General features: G+C 38.6%; 1 protein-coding gene across 1 annotated transcript; it reads left to right on the plus strand.

Annotated features, from left to right (window-relative positions):
* Nucleotides 1-4,326: 4,326 nt before the first annotated feature.
* cbln4 (cerebellin 4 precursor) lies at nt 4,327-16,958 on the plus strand. Its single transcript, XM_039651473.2, has 3 exons — nt 4,327-4,621; nt 10,869-10,985; nt 11,844-16,958. The coding sequence occupies exons 1-3, from the start codon at nt 4,328-4,330 to the stop codon at nt 12,039-12,041; spliced, it is 609 nt and encodes a 202-aa protein (XP_039507407.2). The 5' UTR covers nt 4,327; the 3' UTR covers nt 12,042-16,958.
* The last annotated feature ends 765 nt before the right edge of the window (nt 16,959-17,723 follow it).

The following is a 17,723-nucleotide window of genomic DNA, read 5'->3' on the forward strand; positions in this document are numbered from 1 at the left end:
GACTGAAGAAAGAAAGACATGGACATCTTGGATGACATGGGGGTGAGTAAATTATCAGCAAAAGTTTTTTGAAAAGTGAACTAACCCTTTTACGACACACATTCTAGAATTGATTCGGTTGGTTTTAAATACAGAATAATTAATAATAATAACCTTAAAAATTTGTATACCTGTTAAACTCCAGTCTGGAGAGCAAGAGAGATTTTTTTCCCCTTCATTTTAATTCTGTGGATTTTTTAACCTTCTCTCTAGACTGGCAGATTTGTTTGGATACCCCTAGAGAAGCCGCTTTGTTTGAACTCCAGGAAAAGTGCAGGGCTTTGTTTGATGGATTTTAATGTCATTTGCTTTCTAAGTCAATGTCAGCTTACACCCAGACGCCTTTACACCCAAACGCTGCAGGCCCAGCATTACTTTGTGCTTTGAGCAAGGACTCACATAACGTTACTCACACAGACAACTTCACAGCACTCCAAAGTCCTCCACTCGCTCCACAACCTAGTGAATCATAACGTAGCTCTGAAATGGTCCAATGAGCCAGTCCGTCTCTCTCTTTCCACAAACAGAGCCAATGGGGTCGTTTGAACTAGCCTTTTCTCCTCGCTCCCAGCAGTGCTTACCTGGCTGAGAAGACAGCTAGCCTGTAGGTCACGGGGGGTTGATTCGTTTGCAGTGCTTCAAGTCCAGCTCATTTATCTTACTCTCATCCAGGAATAGATTCACGGCTTTCTCTCCCCGGCTGCTGTCCAGGTGACTCGTCCAGCAAAAATTCAATACTCTTATTCAAATATTACCTCCTTATGTCATCATTTGTGTTAAAGTCGGCTTGAAACGGAAATTGTGACGTACTTTATATCAGAGCCCATCTAACGTTGGCACTTCCTATTAGCCTCATTGTGTATCATCTTGGTTGCAGTTCCATTAGAATTCCACTGGAGGTGATCGCGAGCGAGAGCAGAATGAATGGGAGTCTATGGCGCTAAACGGCTAAATGTGTCTTTCTCCCGCTTATCGTTAAATCAAAATAGATTTTATTGTTGGTTCCGCAAGTTCAATATAGATTATAAGCCAAAAGTCGTATGAACGAGTACTTATGTCCTTTCGATTTCTTACAGGTTAGGCCGTTGTTGGCCGGAACACGCTAGCATTCTGCTATTGTGTGACGTCATCACATTTTTGAACGGATAACATGCAATTTTCAGCTGAGTGTATTATCTTAGCCCTCCCTTTCGAATGCAACTTTCAAATTACTTGACAAAAAATAATATCCTGAGAAATGTGGATTTCTCCCATAGACTCCCATTCATTCTGCACTCGACCGCGAGCGCCCCCGCATGGACAGAGACGCGTTACTGCAGCCAGTCCAGAACCCGGAAGTAACCAGCCAGTGCCAATTCTCTTCAATTAGACATTCTCTGCTGTATATCCGAGTGAAACGGCTTCTGAAATTAGAAAAAATGTAGGGCGGGGCTTGATTTCGTTCTTCGAGACCCAGGTAGCAAACTGACATTGAATCAACGTGGAAACATGACATCGAAACAACGTTGATCTGACATTGTTTTGCTCATCGAATTAACGTTGAACCAACGTCAGACTTTCAAAACTAACGGAAAATCAACTTGAAATCAACGTTGTTTCAACGTTACGAAAGCAAACCAATTTTCAATTTTCATTTAGCTTTGAAGAATGCCGCGTCTGACGTTGGTTCAACGTTAATTCGATGAGCAAAATCAACGTTGTTTCAATGTCATGAGAGACGTCGTTTCCACGTTGATTCAATGTCAGTTTGCTGTCTGGGGAATTGATTGGATCGTTGGGCGTTGCTGAGAGGCGGTGAATGGATAGCCGCACTCTCATCAGATCTGGCCGCACCAAGGGGGTAATCCATCGAGCGGAAGTTGAAGCCTCGCGGGAGCCTCCATTGTAGCAGAACTTTACCTGCTGTTAGCATCCCATTGACTCCCACTCATTTTGGCGTCACTTTGACAGCGAATAACTGTCAAAGAGTGAGTCTGCGCCAAAAAATCGCCAAAAACGGGCTTCACTTGTCTCAATGGAGTTCCAATGAGATGGCTCTGTCCACTTCTTATACTGTCTATGAAATGTGCCCTATTTTTGAAACCAGTCAAACGATGTCCTCAACATTAGTGAAATTACCAGCAAGGTGTAGGTTATAGTCTCATTAAGATTACATAGTTTAGAGATGTATATTAACGAATGCCTAATAATCTTTTTGGTGAATGACTTTGTTCCGGTGAATAAACATTTATGAAATATGCACATATTTTAACATTCAAACATATTTTGAAATATGCATGACACTCCCTCCACACTTTGCCACTGTATACTAAATGTGCATCATGCAATGCTGTCCTGTTGTTCACGCATCTAATCATGAGTTTATAGTCAATATGTCTTTCTCTTATAGAAGACTAACATTGGGAAAGTGGAGAATGGTGCTGAGATGAAAATGAAGAACATCATGAAGGTAAACCGTTATAACAGCTCTCATTTATTCAATAAATTCCCAAGCATCTCGATGGGTCCCCAGGTAAGTTAACTGTTAATTTGTGCTCGCAAATATTCCATCCTTAATTTGCTCCATAAATGAAAAGCCTTGCGTTCTGCATCCTCCAGAGAGATTGAAATCAGCGAGTTGAGCCGAGTAGAAAGTGTATTATTATTCATTTTTCATTGACTTCTGAGTCTGAACTTCATTATCTTTTGAAAAAGGTATGTTTTTGCTGTCTGCAATGACTTCATTTAATGACCCTGCATTTAAGTATTGAGTTCTGATGAAAGCAATTCATTTATAATCTTATATAATCACTATAGACACACACACACATAACTACAGAATTGCATTGCTTAATAGTCCAACATTAGAGCAAATGGCATTCACGGCTCCAACTTGAGATGCATAGAGTAGTGCCAAATGCATAAGCCAAATATTGAAATGCTTCTCTGCTCCATTATAGGTCGCACATGAATTGCTTGTCCTTCTTATATCTTCTCTCAGTATTTTCTTCAATTTTGTGGCCTGTGTCTGAAATGCAGTATTCCCTTTCCTGCAGTGACTGTGACTTAATTTCTTTTCCGGGAAACATCCAAGTATCTTCAGTTGCTTCCGAAGGGCAGTACTTAATGGAAAAAGTTTGGACTTCTTCATCCTGTTTAAAAGTTTTCATCCCCAGTTGCATCATGTTTCCTTTTGGAGCATCAATTAATGTTTGAACCTTTTTTATAGTTGTGTTTGAGTGCCTCAATTGTCCTCAGTGTGAAAAGATGAATCTCAAAATCATACAGTCACTGCTGGAAAGGGTTCAAATATGCAAAATATGCTGAAAAACTGAAAGATTTGCAGGACCTGGAGCATTTTTCTGAAGAACATTGGGCAGTTTCTGCTCGGGACAAACAAAATACTCAAGAATAACCATCACAAAACAAGAAAACAGTCGTGGATCATCCAGGTAACGACCCAGTGTTAAGAATCAAGGGTATGTCAACTTTTGAATGGGGTAATTTTTATAAATTCAGCTACTTTTTTCATATTTTACATCTTTTATGTAAAATATCTTATTCAGAACAGCACTAAATAAAATATAAAATGCATTTTTTATGTATGGATGCATTTAGGTATGTAAACTTTTGAGCATGACTGAATATACATGTTAATTTAATACAAATTACAGTAATATAAATGTTAATAGTTGTTATTATTAATATATTATTTAATCATATGAATATTATATCATGTCTTTTTGCTGGATGTCAGGTGGATATTGAAAAGTCATCTGACGTTACGCACCAGTCGTCACAGTGAGTTCATAGTCGGGCGTCATTAAGAGTGTGCGCGCGCTCATAGAAGTGTATTGTGGTTGAGAGAGAGAAAGAGGAACATCCACAGATGTGTTAAGGGGTCATTCGGGGTTTGCTTTAGTATCCTTCTCTATTTTTATAGCGCAAAGCTAATATGGACACGAAGTGGCGATTGCCCATGCATTGCGGATAATCTCTGTGCGCACTGAGTGGATTTTTACGCGGAGTCACCAGGAACCTAAGAATCTCTCCAAAACTCGTCTGACAAATCTTCTGGAGTTGAAAACTATCCGAATCAATAAAACACAGGGGAATAAGTATAAGAATCAAAAAATGACTATAGATATAAGGTTGTTGCATCCACCTACGCGCATTTGGTGATTTGTAAATCAGCTATTGGTGTCCGGACGGATGTTTGGCGTAAACGAGCACGAACACGGAGCAGAAGCGAAGTGACGGGATCGGGAGAGCCGTTTGGATTTTGGCTACATTGTGGAGATCATTCATCATGGTGTCCATAAAGTACTTAAATAAGGCGTTTGTCGACTGCATGGCTCTTTTGTTCTGCCTGGCCGTCATGTTTGAGTTGGCTTTTTCTCAAAACGACACGGAACCCATCGTCCTGGAGGGAAAATGTCTGGTGGTTTGTGACTCGAACCCCGCCGACTGGAAGAGCTCGTCCTCGCCGCTCGGCATCTCCTTGCGCGCCGCCAACTCCAAAGTGGCTTTCTCTGCGGTGAGGAGAAACAACCACGAGCCCTCTGAGATGAGCAATAAAACGAGAATCATATACTTTGAAACGGTAAGGCTAATATTCATATTTTTTATGCATGTTATATTGAGATGAATAGTATTTTTCTTTGGCTTGGACTTTTCAAACCGGTAAAGCTCGTGGGTTGGACTAACAGTTTTGGGTTACACCACGTAATACATTGTTTACTCCCTATTTCTCGGGGTAGGTTTATTTTAAGTCACTTTATACAGTAGTTTCATACATTAAACTATATATAGAAAAAACTTAACTCACATTGACCTTTTCACAGGCCACCTTCGAGGTATGTTGTCACATTTTATATGGGGTACGTTGTCACAACGGAACGTCATGTTGGCTAAATAAACAGTAAAAATGTAAATGGATACTCTATATCAAATTATTGTTTTGGCCAAATAATTATGGTAAGTAATGAATTAAAATGACACGTGTGACAACTTGCCCCAGTCCCACGTTGTTTCTTCTTTTGTATACCGTCAATAATAGGCAGTGTATTTAAAGTGTTGCTTATTTGTAACATAACAGTAATTTTGGATTTTCTTTAGAGGATTTAAGTGAATCTAATGTTATGGAATATTCAAATTGGAATGTATGCAAATTCAATTAATTTGTCATCATTAGTTAATATTCTAAATCAGATTACTGTGCTAATTGGAATGAGTGCAGAGCTTTATTATTTTGCATTTAACATGGACATTTACCGAGTAATGTGAAACTCAAAAAGAAAAATAATACATTCAAAATTCAAAGTCATTTGAATGAGAGGATATCCAAATTCAGGACAGATTTTCTCTTCATGTAAGAGTTTGTTTCGTAACCTCAGATATTCTATACGGTGTCTAATATTGTTCATGGCAACTGTGTGCTTGACAAGAACATAAACGGGTATCCATTATTGCAGCAGACACACAGGTGAAATATGACTGTGATGATGGGTCATTATTAGTGATAAGTCAAACTGTCAGGACTGTAAAGGGCAGAGATTTATTCTTACTGTATTGCTTATTTATTTTTATTTTTTTTAGCTGTGTTTGTGTTGAAAGAGATGCATGACGTTTTCTCATGCACACGTCTAGGGGTCATGTTATGCTTAACTTTAGTCTTTAGCTTTATGGCTCATTGGAAACTTCCATGCATGTGCTGAATTCATACTGTATTTTAAATGATTTAAATTAAATTAAACATGAACATTAGCCAGCATGGCTTTGCGTGAATATATTCATATTCACTGTGTTTTTTGGTGCATCTGATCTGGCATAGCACGGCCCTGACAGTTCTCTTTCTTGGTCAAAGACGTGGTAGAATTAATGAGCGAACGTCTTTATGCAGAGTCAGATCAAAAACAGAGCCAGCATGATGTGCATGCCTTGAAATGAATGAAAAATTATGCTTGAGACGAGGCCAACGTGTGTTTGTTTTTCACGATTAAATCGATTCCCTAAAGGGACATTTGGAGACGTGTCTCTCTGAAGGTTTCCTTACAAACTTTTTCTTATTATTTACTAAACCCCCTGTTGTTCAAAACCTTGACACAAAAGTGAAACAGAAGAATACATTTTTAAGATGTCTTCCAATTACAATGAATCGTGACTGAAGATACAAATCCTTCAAAGGGATAAGCACCATAAAAGTTGTCTAAAATAACATTTATGTTATAATGAAGTCATACAATTTCTGTAAACCCTAATGCTCAAAATAATGGGGGAAAACTTAAATTAAACAAATTAGTTCACACGTTAACACTTTTATAAGTAATTAGAACGTTCTTTTTCTTTTGAGTTCACAAAAATGACACATTTTAAGTAATCTGAATTTTTTTCATTATTTTGAGTTTCATTAACTTACTTAATTTAGGCAACCCTAAATTGAACTGAAACTGGGCTGGGAGTTCTATTTCCCAGCATGCTTTTTCATGATACTCAAAAGGGAGAGTGATGCTAAAAATGCTAAAATAAAGTGTTATATAATGTTTTTTTTGAGCAAGATTGATGATAAAGGTGCTCTAAGCAAGTGGTTCCCAACCCTGTCCTCGCGCCACCTCAACACTGCGTGTTTTATTTGTCTCCCCAATCCAACACACCTGATTCAACTCATTAGCTCATTAACCCATGTGATTATGGGTTCACCCATGTATTTATGGGGGGGGGGGGGGTGAACTAGCCTCCATTTTGTTTGACAATACTTCGAACGGACGTCATCCAACATCGCTTAGAGCACCTTTAAGGGGAGCTAAATTCCACAAATCGTCATGGAAACCCATTGCCGTAAACTTAATTAAGTCATAAAATCCATGCATAATTGAAAAAAATAAGTTATGTGAACTTGACAATTACACATAACGTTATTTTTTCAATAATGCATGAAGTTTATTTACTTGGCAACAATCCTCACTTTTTTAAAAGTTAAGTCAACTGATCACTTTTACAGTTAAATCTTGCCAAGTTTCCACTACAACATATATTTAAGTTGACTTTACTCCATATAAATTAATGATTGAGTTTACTCAGATATTTTAAGTTAAAATCAATTAAAATTTATGAGTACAAAGTAACTGATTACCTCAATTTTTAGTATATATTTTAAAAATGAATCCATTAATCCAGTTCAGAAAACCAATCTGAATTATTTGTTCATAGACATAAAATGTGGAGCGTATTGAATTTTACTTCAATTTTCACTGAAAGTATGAAAATGAATGTGTGAATCAATCATTCTGTCAGATTTGTTCAATGAATCAATTGATCTAGTTCAGAAAACCAATCTGAATGATTTGTTCATGGATCAGACTGATTGATCTGACTGAACCAATAACCAAACTCAACTCACTGACTCAACGACACGTTCACGTTGGTCATGGAAAAAAATACTGAATAAGATCTGAAGATATTGTATGCCTTCAAAAGACTTTTATGGTGCTTCTACATCCCCTTTGATGCTCCAAAGCCATTTTTGTAATAGAAAAAGAGACCAACTACATTATTCAAACACTTTCTGTTCCACACAAGAAGGAAAGTCACATGGGTTTGGAAAAACATGAGGGAGAGCGAATAAATTATCATTTTAAGATGATTAATTCCTAAAGATTTCGCCAGGTAAATTTGTCTCTTTTTGCTGAAATACACAGGAAGCTGTGTAGATTTTGCCCTTGAGGCACTATTCTTCCACTCTCATTGCTTTGGCTGCAGGAACCTTAAAAAAATAATGTAATGTAAAAAAAAGTGCAGGACTGACCAGCTGCCCTCAGCCACTGCGCTCCAGACCTTGACTCACATACATAACAACACCATCCAATCCTCTGGCTCGGCACGTGTCTCGCTCGGGGTACGCCGCGGGGAAAGGTTGCGTGGAGCTCACAGACTGCAAGAGAGAGATTCTGCCCTTGTCAATGTACCAAGAGCTTTGTGAACCAACAAAAGAGCTGGCTGTTTGGGATGCTGAGTAATCCTAGTGCATATCACTGCTAGTTTATGTGGAAAGCCTTTGTTTGCCAAAGATTTTAGCGTCACTGCTGCGCTGCTCTATAAAAATTAACGGATCCGAGACAGTGAGTGAAAATGCTTCGTGTTTTTTTGTTTATTAAGCACAAAAAATGTTTCATGCAAAACATTTAAAGTGTAAAGTTAAAAATAAAAGTTCTTGATTGGCATTGATGGTTCCAGAAACCTTTTCAATGTACAAAAGTGGAAGGCACTCCCTAACCCCACCCATCTCCACCCCCTGATCCCTAACCCCACCCATCTCCACCCCCTGATCCCTAACCCCACCCATAATCCTACCCATCTCCACCCCCTGATCCCTAACCCCACCCAAAATCCTACCCATCTCCACCCCTTGATCCCTAATCCCACCCCTTATCCTACCCATCTCCACCACCTGATCCCTAACCCCACCCCTAATCCTACCCATCTCCACCCCCTGATCCCTAACCCCACCCCTAATCCTACCCATCTCCACCCCCTGATCCCTAACCCCACCCATAATCCTAACCATCTCCACCCCCTGATCCCTAATCCCACCCCTAATCCTAACCATCTCCACCCCCTGATCCCTAACCCCACCCCTAATCCTACCCATCTCCACCCCCTGATCCCTAATCCCACCCCTAATCCTACCCATCTCCACCCCCTGATCCCTAATCCCACCCCTAATCCTAACCATCTCCACCCCCTGATCCCTAACCCCACCCCTAATCCTACCCATCTCCACCACCTGATCCCTAACCCCACCCCTAATCCTAACCATCTCCACCCCCTGATCCCTAACCCCACACCTAATCCTACCCATCTCCACCCCCTGATCCCAAACCCCACACCTAATCCTACCCATCTCCACCCCCTGATCCCAAACCCCACCCCTAATCCTACCCATCTCCACCCCCTGTTCCCTAACCCCACCCCTAATCCTACCCATCTCCACCCCCTGATCCCTAACCCCACACCTAATCCTACCCATCTCCACCCCCTGATCCCTAACACCACCCCTAATCCTACCCATCTCCACCCCCTGATCCCTAACCCCACCCATCTCCACCCCCTGATCCCTAACCCCACCCCTAATCCTACCCATCTCCACCACCTGATCCCAAACCCCACCCCTAATCCTACCCATCTCCACCCCCTGATCCCAAACCCCACCCCTAATCCTACCCATCTCCACCCCCTGATCCCAAACCCCACCCCTTATCCTACCCATCTCCACCCCCTGATCCCAAACCCCACCCCTAAACCCACCCATCTCCACCCCTTAGATCTGGATCCAACTCCACCCCCTGGATCTCGTGTACTGCAATGTGGTGCTACTGCCAAACTGAGATTTTCCAAAGAGCATCTTGAACAAGTTCTGTACAAAGTGGCACATTATCAGTGTCACATTATGACTTATTCATTTTACATCAGAACTTTTCTTTCGTTTGAAAGGTTTCAAAATCTGAAACTTTCTTTGTATTTCCAGGTTTAAATGGAGAAACAAAAACTCCAGTGCTCTCAGACTTATGGACCCCAGTATTATAGCTTATATATCTGTGGTCAATCATAAAAAAAAAAGCTGAAACGCTCCCTTTTGCTTGAGTTTTTCTTCGACTGTAATAAAGCCAAGATCAAAAGAGACCGAGGGCAATGTACAAATTTACCTTTGAGGGGGCTGGGGTCAATGCCCAGACTCCATCCACTCATCTTTGTGTCTACAAAGTGAAGGGAAACCAATAAATACACTTTCTTTTTGATGTTCACTTCAATCAGTGTTACCGAGCATGACCTGAAAATTCATTAGTGTTGAGAACACTGGGTTTTAATCCTAGGAAACCTGTAGGATGTTTGGCCCTAATAGCATTTGATTCAGGTTACTTGAGTATTAAACTTAAGTATTAAAGTATTAAACTTTAGAAAATCCCAGTAACTGAGCAGATTGTGACAACAACCATGCCACGCTCAAAATTACTTAAATCACCTTTCTTTCCCATTCTGACATTCAGTTTGGAGTTCAGGAGATTGTCTTGACCAAAAGCACACCCCTAAATGCATTGAAGCAACTGCCATGTGATTGGCTGATTAGATAATTGCATTAATGAGATATTGAACATACCTAACACTCCTATAGGTGAGTGTGTGATATATATATATATATATATATTTCTGCTCAATATTTATGTTGTGCTGCTTAACATTATATAGGAATAATATATAACCACACATTTTTCTGGGTTCTTTGATGTATAATAAGAATATGAATCTTTATTGTCATTGTATGCATAATGCACACAGTAGTTAGCAACTCATCCATAAAACAATAAGTAATAACAAATAACAGAATGGCCAGCTCAATTAACTGTATAGCAAGCTGCCACTGTGCATTAAAAAGTCTGTGGGAACGCATCTCTGCATGGTTCGTCACTTCAGATGCTGTTTCTGTCTCTTGCACGAGAGAAAATGCACCTGTGATTGATTGCCCTGCATTTGCTATAGTTCATGGTGCCTCATCACAGCATTAGAATGGATTCACGGTCAGCATGGCCGTAAGAGAGAGAGTTTGGTGTGATGGCAGGATTGTACTTTCATTGCTACAGAGAATTATAATTGAAAAGTCCAATTGTAAGCATGAGTACATTCATATTTTATTCCAGCTGCCTTTTCTAATCTGATCTTTTTTTTCCAAGGTCTTTCCTTTGACGTTGTAACATTGCAATAATACATATTTCACAGAACAAATAATTGTCTAGAGTGGATAGGATATTTCAATGTAGTGGCATCAGGTCTGATACCTCTGAACTACTCTTTTGCAGGTTCTTGTCAACATAGGAAACTATTTCACCATGGAATCCGTCTTTCTTTGTCCCCGGAAAGGAGTCTACAGCTTTAACTTTCATGTTATTAAAGTGTACCAGAGCCAGACTATACAAGTGAGCACAGAAATAATACATTTAATCACAATTTTTATATCATATTTGAAATTCGTAATGAACAGAGTTTCAGAGAGAACAGAAATTGGCTAACATTTGAAGCCTGTATAAATATTGCATTTTAAATGTATTTTCAATTTATTATACAATACACCTTGGATAGTCTTTAACAACTTTCCATATACTATAATGAGACTTATAATACTTTTACAAAGCATAATAAAAAAAAAAAACATATATGTTTTTTTATTGTGTTCAGTTACTGTAGTTAAATATATTTAACATGATGCATGTTGTTGAAATTGTTTTTGTAACTAAAAAGCAACATAATCTATCACAAAGGTAATCCATGCTTTTTACTTGGAGATATACTGTAAAATATTCCTAAAATAATGTACTGTACATTTTCACCAAGTTATTCCAAGCTTAATTATAAAAAATAATTTTTACAATATTTTACAAACATAATGTTAAGATTTTCATTGTAAATATAAGGTAATTCATCCTTCATATTTGTACAGCTCTTTACAGTAAAATTGCATGTATTATCTTGTTAAACTTAGTTTTTCATTTTATTGTGTGGTAACTTACAATTTACAGGTTTTACTGTAGTAATCTTACATTAAAATGATGATTGATTATAATTTTTTTATGAAAATATATAGTGGATTACAATATAAGGCACTATGAAAATTATTATAATATTAACTACAGGCTTTAAGTCAAGTGTTATGAGAAATTGTAATAAATAAATATTTTTTTTTTCCATAAATGTGACCATCATTGTTTTATTAAATAAGTCCTGTAAAACGTACAGTCCTTGAGATCTCTGTATTGATTTTCTCTCCTCTGTTTCAGGTGAATTTAATGCTGAATGGAAAACCAGTCATCTCTGCATTCGCAGGTGACAAAGACGTCACACGCGAGGCCGCCACCAATGGAGTCCTCCTTCTCCTCAACAAAGAAGACAAGGTTTATCTAAAACTGGAGAAGGGGAATCTGGTAGGAGGATGGCAGTACTCCACCTTTTCTGGCTTTCTTGTTTTTCCTCTGTAAAGCAAACAAACAGACCGCCGCCTTTACTGTCCGATCGTCATTGTGTATCCAGCCCTTCAGCATTAATTGGAGGCACCCAAATGGGATCATAATTCCAGACATTCATTCGGCTGTTGTCTGCGGACTGCTGGAAAATGCGTCGGTGAATCTAGAAACATCTACTTCAGTGCAATATCACTTCAGGATTCAACACGTCATGTCAGACTGTTTGTTCGCTTCGTTCGTATGTGTGTATTGGTTTTTAGCGTGTGGTTTTTAGTGAAATGAGGGATCCTGATTTAGTATTTGTTAATAAGGTCATTTCCAGTCTTGCCACTTGAGGGCGCAATATTCCAAAAACCTTGCACTGCACCATGCGTATTTAAAAAAAATAAAAAAAATGTAATAACATTAAAAAAAAAAAAATCATTGTTTTCAAGCAAATACACATGTAAATTAGACTTGTTCATGCTAAATATCAATGCTTGTTAGCCTGTGCTATTTATCGCCATGAAAAACAAAACTTGATTTAAAATGATTTCCATTTGTTTCCAGTTATTCATCATATGATGATCAAATGAGAATAAGAAGAACATTATAATGGCCATGTTTCCCAACATGCTCCGTACTTTCTGCACCATTGCAATGGTTGAGTGAGGGGCCGTTCACACAGTACGGCTGCATCCGAAATCCCATAGTCGGCGAAAAACAGTACAACATAAGTATGTCCAAATTCACGGTACTCATAAAAGAGTACTCGTATGACCTACTACTTCCGGGGATATTCTGAAGTGTGCGTATGATGGGGAGGATTCTTGAATGACTGACGCTGGTAAAGTCACATGATAATGACAACATGCCGAATGTATTATGTCCGGATTACATTCATAATATATAGAACATACTTTTTTAGCAGTAGTGAAGTATTACTATTATTATGCGATTTATGAATGCTGCCTATGTGTTTTTCCATTCCACTGCGCTACTTTTCCATTGTTTATCAATGTAAATATGCGCTAGACGGACATGTTTGACCATTGCACTTGCGTCTTTTGACATGCCGTTCTAAAAACTCAACGCTCAAGTTAAAATAAAACTTTTAAAAAATGTGCTTCAAGACCTTGCAGTGTTTTTTTTCCTTGCTTGCTGTACAGCCTCAGAAAAGTCGCTAGATCGCGGTAGTGTGTTGCATCCTCTAAATCCTAGAACTCCGAGCAACGTTTTTTTCTTTTGCGACTACTTCATTTGCATAATTCCTTTAGTCAGTCGGCTGCTATGCTGCGTTCATACCATGTCGTAAGTACCGTACTTTGTTGTCATACACCGATCGGTCTGCACAGCGCAGCTTTAAGTCAAACACACCCTAAATCTGCAGTGGTCAGGTAGAGCGGCCACATGGTACAAGACGTAACTAACACGTTGTAATCAGGGCTTGACAATGACATTAACTTTTTTGCTCACTAGCCACTGTGGCTAGTGGTTTTCCAAAGTTACTTGCCACTCAGCATTTTCACATCGATGGGAAAAACCGCCATATATAATTTTAATATTATGCGTTTTCTTTCTCAACTGTTTACGTTCACTTAAAACAACTGACCACGTTTGCGTGAATACTCGCCAAGACCGGCATTTCGACATTATTTTGTGTGTATTTGACTGTTTAAGCGCAATAAGCAGCGATAAAGAACTCCGAGACGGCTTTATGTGCTGCACTTTGGGTCTGAGCACAAAATCAGCATGAATATGTAGAATTAAGCACAACGCGCAATTCCATGCCAGTCCTAACACCAATAATATTCATCTGAAGCGAATGAAATGAGTGCTGAAATCCACTTGACAGATGTTGATGTCAAGCCCTGGTTGTAATTACAAATTTTACAAGTGCGTGAAGGCTTTTTACAGTTCAGGCGTGAACGCACCTCCAGTTTAAGTCTCAGACTAAACGTCTGATGCATAAGGCACACAATGGGCTCTATGCACGGCGTTATTTCCGGTGAAGGATTAAGGATGCTCGATAACTTCCGCCGATCATAGAGTCCAATGCAATACTGAGAATTTATATTGAATTTTATACTCCATGGTTATACTAATGAAACGTTAGTCACAAAAACAGATAAAACAGACACCCCTCGTTGTGTTTATGCTTCTTTTTAAAATTATATTAAATAAACATAACTATATATAAAATTACATCTAAACGTATGTACGTTTCGTTTCAAAGACGGGAGGACAGTAAATATTGAAGACTCTGCCATAATCCCGTTTTCCTCCGCTTTAATCTACACAACCGGAAATGGACGAGCACCCTTACGTCAAATGCGGAACTTATGCGTGCATATAGCCCATTGGGAAACACTTTGGGAGTTTTGAAGTCGTCATCTGATTGGTTGAATCCTCTACGATTTCTAGGTTTCACGTTCTTTAACGGTCCGCTTGGAAACAAAGCCGTCGTGAAGCCAAACCCCCTCAGCCGTCGTGTTTACAACTGCGACACTGAGCGCTTACCAGGATCAACTAAATGCATGTGAAGTTCACAGCACCATTGTTGCTGTAAAATTGCAAGTATTCTTGAATGAATAACTGATGCCCCCTAAATATGACGCTGTGATAGGTTGCTTTACATGTCAGTCAGGCCTCTTGGTTCGGCCTCAGCCAATGAAACTAGTCCTGTTCTTAAACAACACAGCATGGAAGTAAACCAGGCCACAATTCATTTTTAATTTGCCCTGTTATGTTTGCAGTAAAGGGAGGTTGTTAATGTTTTCTGTGTAAAAACGACAGGATCGTCTGAATGGGGGAAAAATAAGATCCAGAAAAAATTCAACAAAATAATTTTCACCATTAAGAGGTGTTAAAGGGAATATGTTTGTGATCCGTTCAGCGATCCTTAAAGCACAGTTTATTTTAACATCACATGGCAAAGCATCACCGAGGTGTGTGTAAAGGTGACAATGAGCTCAGACACGCTGCTGTAACACCCTCCAATTAAATCAATAGAATATAAACACAACAATCATGTCACCGCATCATTCATACAGTTTTGGAATTAATGTCTGTCACTGGTGAGTCACAAAGACTTCAGGTGTGCTTGAGGTTAAGGCAGAACTATAGGTCACTGAAGGCTGGATAGTTGATTTTTGTGCGCTTAAAGACAGTTGAGTGTGGATCACATGAACTGGCTTTTTAAATTTTATTATATTTTTGTCTGAGGTCAATTTATGACGTTCGCTTGGTTTTTGCATTCAAAAACATCAAAATGAATAAGCAATAGGCTATTTTGTACCCTAGCTCAGTTTTTAAAGGCATCTCTCACTGAAGACTTGGAAGTAAACGCCCACTGCTGTGAGTGGATAACAGTTTTGCATATTATAATGAGTTTCAACGTACTCGTCGTCGGTGCACGTGGGGGAAATGTTTTGAAAACGTCCAATGTTGTTAAATGTCAACCGGAATGATTCGCCCATACATGTTGGTGAGTAAATAATGACAGAAGTTTTATTTGTGGGTGAACTATTCCTTCAAGTTTGAGTTTAGACCTCAACCACAGCTTGGTGCCGTTTCAAACAAATGCTGCGATAAAAACCAACAAAATTTCAGCTCATTAAAAATGATGTTTTAATTAGCGGGTGAGATCATTTGTAAGGATAATTAACTTGAGATCACCACACACTTCAAAACCTTCAGCTGTGTTTCATCAGTTTCCCTAAAAAGCCTTTCATATTGTGGCACAGGTCTCCCCCTTAGCAACTAATGGATTCTTGCTTTAATAAAAATTTGTATTAAACAATCTTAAAGGGATACTTCACCTCTGGAAAGATGAATGTGTATTTAAAATGGGTCATTTATGTAGAAGAAATGTGAAATTATTTTTGAATTTGGAGCTTTCTAGACTGAGAAAAGCCAGAAAATGTATTTTTGGCTTATGTGGAGGAAAGACAACAACTCCCAGAATGCATTAGGAGGCCACGCCTACCGGTAACAGAGCGCAGTAGTTAAACAACAAGTCTAGGCTACTAGTGATGAGTCTACCCGAAAATGTGTCGCGGGACAGACCCGACTACTGACTGAAGTCTTTAGCCTCTGGACAAAAAAATCCTCTGATGACGCAAAATGACGAATTTTGCGTCATCGGAGGATTTTTCCAGACAAAAAAACACATAAATCTCTCATCTCAGGGGGATATGAGGGTGGGAAGCATGGTAATTCGAAAATACTACAGGTTTTCTACTAATACAAAGCTTATTGCTAAATCCTGAAGTATCCCTTTAGTGTTTGATGGATTAAAAATTGCAGAAAGTGAATGTTCAATCAACCATGTGGCCATAAAACAGCTGTTTTAAGATTTAGCACAATCCTTATGGCTCACCCAGCAAACAGAAAAATATTCCTCTCGGTTTGCACTCTTTAATGCCAAGTCTTACATTAATGTTGAATTACCTTTGTAAATATTTAATTCTCACTATTTTTTTACACTCTAGATTTGCTGATGTGAAGTGTCTGAAGTTACAGATTGGCCTAATTATTGTGAATAAATTGATCCTGGTGTCATGTGTAGTTCATGCTTTATGCTCCAATGTACAGGATAATGGACCTCAGAATTAGACAAATGGAAATGCTTGGAAAAATAATATGGCAAGTACCTCAGAACCCCATTTTTATGTTCAAATCTTTGTCATATTTGCATGTAAAACACCTATTTATGTATCGTTTAAGATGTTTTTTATCTGTGTTGTGCATCTCACTTTGACATTGTTTCTTCAGTGAAACTGGCGATTGGATCAAAGACGAGTTGAATCAGGTGACTTCTCTGTGGGATTGTACCTGGTCAAAAACATTATGGAGAAATCCCGTTTGCATTGGTGGATTTGGAGTGACAAGCAGAAAGATGAGTGATTATGTTTTCATCAAAGCTTTTCTTTCCCTTTTTATTACCAATGTCCACACCAAACAAAAGAGACACATCAGTCGCAGTGTTTCAAGACTGAAATGGTTAAAAAAAATCATGTAAAAACCATATTAGGGACTTGGTTGATTAAAACAAGAGCAGCGTCCTGTCAGTGGCATTGATTATAACCACCAAAATGTGTTTGACCACATGGTTGGGTTGTCTCTGATTTGATCAACAAAAGCCTTTAAACCATTATGTGTTTTTGTCCTATTAAATTGAAGCATCAGTAATGAAAAAGTGTCCTTGTTCATTTCATAGCTGGACTTCAAAAATCACTCCAATCCTTCAGAGGATTAGGTCCAGTGTTATTCTGCACAAGAACACAGAGATTTGATTGGATGGAGAGTATCTTGCACACAGTGTTATGTATTTGTAACCTCTGATTCAAGGCAGCAAGATTAAGTAGTTTTGATCCCAAATCTGCATTTTCCTCATGCAGTGCCTGTCTTTTATTGTTTAACTATTGTAATTCAAGGCTTTCTTCGCTGAAACACAAATGCACGCTGCTTAATAAAACAGAAGGTTTGAACTTTTAACCCAGTGAATCAAGAAAAGTTGACAGCCAAGACTAATTGAATGATCAACATAGGGAAATTGATTTTTAATGATAGCTTATAGACCTTTAAAGACAGGCTTAAAAACCAACTAGTTCAGTTTACTTAATTTTATTATGCAAACTCGTAGCCTTAATTTCATTAAGGAAACATGACTTAATTGCATCAAGTTATTCTTACTTAATCCATTTAAGTTTTGTC

The sequence above is a fragment of the Pimephales promelas genome, chromosome 20 (assembly GCF_988280905.1).
Source record: "Pimephales promelas chromosome 20, fPimPro1.hap1.1, whole genome shotgun sequence".
In the NCBI taxonomy this organism is placed as follows: domain Eukaryota; kingdom Metazoa; phylum Chordata; class Actinopteri; order Cypriniformes; family Leuciscidae; genus Pimephales; species Pimephales promelas.